General features: G+C 46.4%; 2 protein-coding genes across 2 annotated transcripts; both read right to left on the bottom strand.

Annotated features, from left to right (window-relative positions):
- Positions 1-2,833: 2,833 nt before the first annotated feature.
- LOC147946316 (uncharacterized) lies at positions 2,834-3,945 on the bottom strand. The gene is made up of 2 exons (XM_087509576.1): positions 3,403-3,945; positions 2,834-3,310 (listed from the first exon to the last, which is right to left on the bottom strand). Exons 1-2 carry the CDS (start codon positions 3,943-3,945, stop codon positions 2,834-2,836), a joined length of 1,020 nt encoding a protein of 339 aa, XP_087365702.1.
- A 1,141-nt stretch (positions 3,946-5,086) lies between these two features.
- LOC147946315 (uncharacterized) lies at positions 5,087-5,937 on the bottom strand. Its single transcript, XM_087509575.1, has 2 exons — positions 5,804-5,937; positions 5,087-5,567 (listed from the first exon to the last, which is right to left on the bottom strand). The coding sequence occupies exons 1-2, from the start codon at positions 5,935-5,937 to the stop codon at positions 5,087-5,089; spliced, it is 615 nt and encodes a 204-aa protein (XP_087365701.1).
- Positions 5,938-8,846: the final 2,909 nt, after the last annotated feature.

Below are 8,846 nucleotides of genomic sequence, written 5' to 3'. Positions count from 1 at the left end.
TCCGTGGAAGATCGGCATGCTGAGTATCACGATCGGCTTGCTACCTCGGAACAAGTGCAACCTGAGTTATTGCTCAAACTCGAGATGCTCGAGTCCCATCGAAGGACTTGGATCGAGAATGGGTTCGACATGATTGCTGCTCTGCCAAAATGTTTGATCGCATACTGCAACAAATGCAGTCGGAGGGCGAGTCAAAAGTCTACCCAAACAGATCCTGCCTTGATTGGCGACTTTATTCCAACCGATATCAGGCCGTTTTACATCAACAGGCGTGCTAGTGAAAATGACATCGTTGAGGCCAACACCTTTCATCGCCAGGTAACTGTCCTCTTTTTCCTTTTACCAATGAAAAACCAGTCCGCTATTGCTTTGATTTGACAATCTCCTTCGTATTGTGTTTGTGCAGATTGAAGCTATGCATCAATAGCTAAGCCAAGATCTGCAGTATTTTCATATGAAGAAAGAAAGGATCGATCGCAAGCTAAAGAGTCTGGAATCTGAGAGTGCTATTCTTAAAGCAAAAAGAAAAAGGACTATCGATCTGCTTGATGAGGCGAAAAAGAAAGCCAGAGCACTAGAGACTCGTCCCGAAGAATGGGAGAAGACTCGGCTACAACTGTTGTGGCCGATGCCGAAGCGACTCAAGACCAGTGCTCGTGAGATCGCCGCTAGTGGTGTACTAGCACGAAATTAACATATTTTGTATTGATAATATGTCCTCTTTTATTTTAATTCAATAAGACGAACAAGACTTTGCCGAATCATAGTAGGCTGAATAAAAATTGAAATCCAAACATGTTTCTATTGTTTTGCAAAGATGTAAAAGAGGCAGGATGTCTCACGGCTTACACAAGTAACCTTTTGTCAAATATTCGTAGAAAACAACGATCTGGGCCTCAAAGGTGGGCCATTATCCCTTAACGGGATAAATAGGTTCAGAGTGCGAGATACTGGGCTCGGCTTCCCTCCTTTGCTCTAGTTCAGGAGTCGGACAGCGAAATTTCTCTCTGGATTCGGCTAACCATTCCGCCTGAACTAAAGGTTGGGTGCGAAATAAATACTCAGGGTTCAGCTTATCCCATAAATGAGAGATCGGGTGCGAAATAAATACTTTGGGTTCGGCTTATCCCTACATATGAAAGATGGGGGTCAGGTGCGAGTTGATCACCTGGCCACGGTGTCAATGAAGAATGTATTTTGACTTTGAATGAAGTCAGTCCGAACGGACGAATATTCAATCCAGATCGGAATGAAAACTGATATATATGTATATATAATATATATATGTATATATATCTATATATATACATTTTTTATAATTTATTTTTTTTTGTTTAAAGGGACGCGTGTCTAGAAACATTGAATGTTTGCACTGTCTTTAATTGCGATTTTTGGGACGCAACGAAAAATCTGCTGCACTCTGATTGGTGGAAACAAAGGTGGTTGGTCGCGAAGAGATTGATCCAGTTCGTCAATTAATTGGAATCGACAGGTCAAGCGTTCCGTGAACGCCATCTAGTTGAGGGCCCATGTGCCTTCATAGAAGACATGATATCCAAATGTTCCGGGTTGCCGATTGAAAGGCTAGAAGCCTTGCAGCGGAGGCGACAGATCTGGCAAACTGCGGTGGATGAACTAGTTGTGGAAGAGCCGTTGGAGTATGAAAGGTTAGAAGCCTTGCAGCGGGAGCGACAGAACCCAAAAAGAAGACTTTATTGATATTTTAGCTGTACTCGCTTAATCTTATCGAAAAGACAAGGAGTTGCTTACGTACCCCGAAGCGGGGATCAAGCCAGTCGTAGTTCATATTACAAACGAAAGATAAGTGGAGGTCGGATTCCCGAAACCTCCTAGGTAAGATCATTAAAATGATTTAATAGTAATAATGCTTCAAATGGCTGCGTTTAACGAGTTCTTGATTCGCTCACCAGCCATGGTCACGAGCTCATACACGCCAGGGCGAACTGCCTTGGAAACGAGATATGGACCTTCCCATCGGGCGCCGAGTTTACCAGCGTTAACTTCTCTGGTGTTTTCAAAGACTTCACGTAAAACTAAATTGTCCTCGTTGAAACACCGCTGGCGAGCAGTCTTGTTATAGTATCGAGTCGCTGTATTCCGGTAGTGTTGAATCCAGACCAGAGCTTGGTCGCACAGTTCTTCAGCAAAGTCGATATGATCGGTCAGCATATCGTTATTAAGGTCGGGATTGTCGACCATCATGGTGCGGCGAAGTTTCGGGACGCCTGCTTTTGTTGGGGCGAGGGCCTCGATCCCATACGCCAGAGAGAAAGGGGATTGTCCCGTAGATCACCACGGGGTTGTGCGGTAGGACCATAGTACGCCATCGAGGTGATCGGCCCTTCTTTCCCCCAAGTCGTTTCTTTAAGCCATCGACGATCGACTTATTCGTGGCCTCGGCTTGACCGTTCCCTTGAGGTTATCGGGGGGGGGGGGGTCGAGGTACTCAGACGAATTTGCCATTTGCTCAAGAAACGCCTGGTGATGAGCAAAGTGAATTACTTACCGTTATCGGTGACAATCTCATAAGGGAGTCCGTGACGACATATAATGTTTTTCCATATGAAGTTGGTTACGTCTAGGGACTGGACTTTTGTGAAAGGCTCCGCTTCTACCCATTTGGTAAAGTAATCAGTTAGTACGAAGATGAATTTCTTGGATTTCGATGCCGGCAGGGGACCTACGAGATCCATGGCCCAGCGCATGAAAGGATATGCGGCAGTTACGGTATTCAATAGTTCAGGCGGAACATGCCGCATTGGCCCATGACGCTGGCAGGCTTCACATTTTGCCGAAAAAGCCTCGAAGTCGGCTACCATGGTTGGCCAGTAATGGCCCGTCCACCGGAGTGATTATCACCCTCACCTTCGTGTACTTCCATCATGATTCGTTTGGCTTCGTCGCGACTGACGCAAGTAAGGTATAAATTCCCATCCAAAAGGATGTACTTGGCGCTTCGCGCTTTCAGACGCCGAGCTGCCCAACGATCTAGCGAGACGACTCCTTCAGAGATATACAGCTTAATCTCAATTTGCCAATCGTCAGGTGGCTTCGTGACGTCTGTCAAGTCCTCTATTTGATCGTCGACTTGCATTGGAACCGAATCGTCGTTGATGATGGAGATCAGGCTGACTAGATCGATGCTAGGTGCTTCAATGCATTCGACTAGAATGGTACACCGTAAATCAGGATCCAAACTATTTGCCAAGGCTGCGAGGGCGTCGGCTGAAGCATTCTCGTCCCTCGGACTTTTGTCATAGAAAAAGAGGTAAATTCCCCGGACAGTGTCCTGACCAATTGACGGTACGCTCCCATTCGCTTGTTCTTGGCATTGAACTCGACACTGAACTGGCTAACTACTAATTGAGAATCGCATAAAACTTGCAAATGCGTCACCCCGAGTCCTCGCGCTAAACGGAGCCCCGTGAGAACGGCTTCGTACTCTGTTTCGTTATTAGACGCTTTAAAATTGAGCTTCAAAGCTTGCACGAGTACTTTGCGAGACGAAGATCGGAGAATGAGTCCTACACCGGATCCGTGATGAGATGATGAGCCATCGACGAACATCATCCAATATTCTTGTTTGAGGGTAGGGTCCCCGAGATCAGGGGATAACTCGGTGATGAAATCGGCAAAAACTTGCGACTTTAAACTCGGACGAGAGCGGTAATCGATATCATATTCGCTCAACTCGACCGCCCATTTCGCCATTCGTCCAGACTGGAGAGGGCTATGGAGGATAGTTCGGAGTGGCTGATCGGTAAACACGACATAAAGTCGGAGTTTACGCGCAGCGGTAATCACGGCAAGAGCGAGCCTTGGTAGTGTAAAAAATTGGTTTTTGGTCGCCGCGATCGTCTCGAACCAGGACGCCGCTGACTGCCGAGCTGGAAACTGAGATTTACAGATAAAATGTCTCGTCATCCTCTGGCTTAACCAGCACTGGGTTACTGGTCAGATACTCCTTTAGCTCCCGGAACGCGTGCTCACAATCTTTGTCCCAATGAAAATTTTTGTTTCCTTGGAGGAGTTGGTAGAAAGAAAGGCATTTGTCGGTTGACCGAGCGATGAATCGATTCAAAGCGGCGATCCAGCCGGTCAGGCGTTGGACTTCCCGTTTGTTAGTTGGAGATGGCAGTCCGAGTATGGCCTCAATCTGCTTATGATTCGCCTATATCCCTCGTTCGGTAACGATGTATCCCAGGAATTCGCCTGATGTGACCCCAAAGTGCACTTCGTCGGATTCAGCTTCATTTGAAACTTGTCTAGGATATCAAAACATTCAGCGAGATGCTGAATGTGTTGTTCCGCGATCAAGGATTTGACCACCATATCGTGGATATAGACCTCCCTGGCGTTTTTTAGTCCGAACGGCATAACTTTATAACAGTAGATTCTCCTGTATGTGATGAATATCGTTTTCTCGCGATCGGTTGAGCTCATGGCGATCTGGTTGTATCCCGAGAAGGCGTCCATGAACGAGAGTAGTTGGTTTCTGGCCGTGGCCTCGACGAGACGATCTATGTGTGGCAAGGGAAAGCTATCCTTAAGACACGCTTTGTTGAGGTCGGTGAAGTCCACGCATACTCTCCACTTGCCGTTTTTTTTTTTACCACGACTGGATTAGCCAACCAATTAGGGTACTGGACCTCCATTATTTGGTCTGCTTTGAGTATCGTTCGACTTCGTCATGGACTGCTTTTGCTCGATCTGGATCCAAACGCCTACGTTTTTGCCTGATCGGTTTGAACGTGGGGTCAACGTTAAGCTTGTGGCAGATGACTTCGGGGCTTATCCCGACCATGTGTTTCATCGACCAAGCGAATGTGGAGGACCGGGATTGCAGAAAAGCGATCAGCTTTGTCTTCATTTGGTCTTCGAGTTCGGCCCCGATGCCAACAGTTCGTGAGGGATTGGAAGGATCGATGTTTGCCTGGATGATCCGACATTCCGGAGACTTAAGACAGTCTCGGTCCGGCTTATGAGGACCAATAGGGTGGTCCCCGCTCTGTAATTACTATGCGTCCTCCGTTTTCCTTTGCTTCTTTTCGATTACGAAATAGGATCAGGCCATCCTATGATCGCCGTAGAGCGTGCAGATCCCTGTGATGGTCGGGAGTTTAAAGCAGAGATGGTAAGTCGACGGTACAGCTTGCATCGCGTATATCCACGGTGCCCCTAGAATGGCGTTGTAAATTGGAGGCGCATTGATTGACACGAATCTAGTTTTCTGGGTCACCTTGCCAGCGCGTACTTGTAATTTTAAGTCGCACATCGACATTTTAGCTATCCCGTCATAGCCGGTCAACGTTCGAGTCTCGGGCTTCATCTGCTCTGGTGTGATGCCCATTTTTTCCAGCGTCCGCCAGAACAGAACGTTAACGGTGCTCCCGGTGTCGACCAAGACTCTTTCGACATCGAAGTCGCCCATAGCTACTTCGATGACAAGAGGATCTGAATGGGGGTGTTGGGTTCCTTTGGCATCCTCTGGTGTGAATGATATGGGATCCGCGCAGAGCGGAGGTTCGTTCGAGGTTGCCTGAAGGCTGCAAACTTGTCACGCCCTTTTCTTCAGTGCTCAAATGGAGTCAGCACAATCCTCTAGTGGGCCCAGAATCCTAATTATTCGACCTCTGAGAGGGGAGTTGGTGCGCTCAAGATTCTGCCCTCTCTGTCACTTGGAAAGACCAGGTAGTTCCTCATCTGCTGGCATTTCGTCTTGGCGATTTGCGAACACTTGATTTGCTGGCTGTTAAATGTCGTTAGTCGGGCCGTTGTTTACTTATCCTTGCCCGCCACCTCCTGCATAGCGGCCACCGTTAGATCAACCACCTCGCCATCGTCCACGACCTCTGCTTCCGCGGATGCTTTTGGGCTGAAAGACGGCTTCGGCTTCGCCAGAATGGTACTTTCCATATAGGTAGTTCCTTAGATGAACGCACTCGTGTGTGGAGTGGCCGACAATCATGTGAAAATCGCAGTATAACTCCTTCGGATTGGATGGTTGCTTGTTTTGGCCATCTATCTCAGAGACTGCATGGACGACGCCCTTCTTTCGATCATGAGGATCGTGATGCTTTCGGGGCTTGTGGTGTTTGTCCCGGTTCTTAGCCTTCGGGAGATACGATGGTGTTGAGGTCGTTTTTGCGGCTAATCGGGCGTTCTCATCTTCCACGAGTGCAAATCGGGAGGCTCAATGTAGCGTGTCACCGAGGTCTTTAGGCTCTCGGAGGTTGAGGTCCTTCCGTAAGGGTGATCTGGGAAGAAGACCCTTCCTAAAGGCAGCGATCGCGGCATCTTCTGGGATGGAAACGTTCACCAATTTTTCTTTAAACCTGCCCAGGAAACTCCCAATAGGCTCACCGGGTTCTTGGGCCATTTCCCAGAGATCCGAACCGTCACACCTCGCTCTATGAAGATCCGATAATGCTTGAGAAAGGTCGTTGACAATTTGTTGAAGTTGTCAATCGAGTTCAGCTCCAGCCTTGTGAACCAAGTTAAGGCGCGGCCGGAAAGACAATCGACGAACAGCTGGCAGCATCCTATATCCCTTTGTTCGTCAGTGAATCGCGCCTTAGCTACAGTTGCCATGAAGGATGTCATGAAGAGGACTGGATCCTTATCCCCGATGTAGGTTGGGAGCTTCAGCTTGACGTTCGGTATGTCGGCTTGCAGAATCCGCTGAGTGAAGGGGGTTCGCCGAGTGACCTCGACAATCCTATCGATCTCTGGAGCTGTGTTGATAGCCAGGTGGAGGAGCGAGCTCATGCCGCGAATCTACGACTGGATCTCCTCGATCTCGAGGCAAGCTCCCGTGTTCATTGAGGGAGCGATCGGGATAACCGGGGTCTCACGGATCCATGAGCCCGAGTTCGATGGTTGGAGGCTCGACATTTCCTGTGGGATAAGGGTCCTTCGCTCCTATTGGTAGACCGCCGGTATGTCCGATAATCAAGACGACGGGTAAGATCGCCTGTCCCGAGTACAGGCGACTACTCCACGGTGACTGGTGATGGGGTCGTCTGTGTTACGACTGCATCGACTCTACGATTGGTGTCGAAGATCATCTGGTAAATATCTTTTGTCATGGTGCCGAACAAGATCTTGAAATCTTCCATAGAGACGACCTGCGGGTTTTGGACCATTGTTGTAGTGCAATCAGGGGGATTCTCGATTTGGACCCTGGGTTGTTGCTTCGTGGCGCGCATCGTTTCCCCGCTCAAGGGTGGTTCGTCTGAATGCTCTGTATCAAGGTGGACTGGTTGTTCGCGTGTTCGCCCTATTCCCTGGCTGGGATCCCCTTCAGATCTGACCTCAACTGGGAGTTCGGGACAGTTATCGGTTGGGTTGACCGACGTAGCGACGCTACGACGAACATAAACGGCTGTCGTTTGCGTGGTTAGAGCGTCACTTCGTGCTTCGGTGTCACCTTGAGGAGGTGCTAGTCCCATGACATCGGATACATTTGAAGAGGTGCGGTTTGCGCCGATGATGTCGTTGCTGTGACTGTAGACATTTTCGTAGGCTTGAAGGGAACCTTTCGGTCGAGCTGCTTTGAGAGATTAACTTGTAAAGACGATTTTTCTTCCCTACAGGCGGCACCAATTGCTGAATCTAGAATTCACACAATGAATTTGTCTGAGTGGGGAACAAATTCACTTAAGATCTCTCTCTAAAAGCTGGATTAAAGCTAGAAAATAAAGAGGGGTTTTGATTTCTTGAAGAAAAAGTTAGGGTTTTCTCTCAAGAACAATGAAGAACTAGGGTTTTAGTATTAATTGCCGGATGTTTACAATGAAGGAGCTTCCCCCTCTTTATACTTTCTCTAGATTACAAACAATATTAATTTTCCCTATAATTCGAACTAAAATAAGGAAAGTTGCTTCTTCTCTTCAAATCGGCCACCAAACGAATTGGGAAGTCGACTTATTTTCAGGTTGGACCGCCTTCTTCCGAACAGACCTCAAATAAGTGTTAAGTGGATATTAACCGGATTCCCGGTTAACCAATTGAATTGTATTTTTGATTTAGATCGGTATGTTGGAGTGTTAAATCTCGCACCTAAAATAGATTTTACTGTTAAGACAAGTTTCATATAGTCTACTGACTTTTCATAGTGTTGTATTATAATTTAAATTCGTATTTAAAAAAAAAATCCAAACTGTTTAGAAGTTTAGAACACGAATACGAAGATGCGATCATGAAAATTGATTCCCAAAAAGGAAAGTGCTTTTGTCAGACATAGAGAATCTTGTACCAACGACTAATAATAATGTAATGTTTGTTAATTATATTGTGCAAATGATAGAGCCTCCATGCATACATGTCTTATTAAGTCGCACCCAATTTTATACTTATCTTATACTTTCGGAGACACTGGAATAAAAATTGTACTAAATAAAAATAAAAGCCCCTTATCCAAACACATACGTGCATACATACATATAGACGCACACATAATCTTAGCTGTTGTTTAAAGCGCAGCCCACGGTTTGTAATTGTGGGCATGTGAGCATTTTATCATCTTCCTCGACAATTTTCCTCTCTCGCACCAACCATTTTGCTTTCTTTTAATGAAAACATTCAAATTACTAACACTTTCTAGCTTATACGAAACATTATAGTATTGTACATCATATGTTTGATTTCTTGCAGAACAGAAGTAGTAATTAAAGCATTTAAATTATTTCCCCTCTGTTATGGTCATCATTTTAAATTAAGCATCTGTAAATTGTTGGAATGCAAAAGCTCAACAATATCTCTTTAATGTTATCAAGTGTTCAACTCATTTGTTATACAAAATTTCACGTGAATAATGAGATTGG

Source organism: Camelina sativa, chromosome 4, assembly GCF_030686135.1.
Source record: "Camelina sativa cultivar CO46 ecotype springtype chromosome 4, ASM3068613v1".
Lineage (NCBI taxonomy): Eukaryota > Viridiplantae > Streptophyta > Magnoliopsida > Brassicales > Brassicaceae > Camelina > Camelina sativa.
This window is presented reverse-complemented; position numbering and strand designations above follow the sequence as displayed.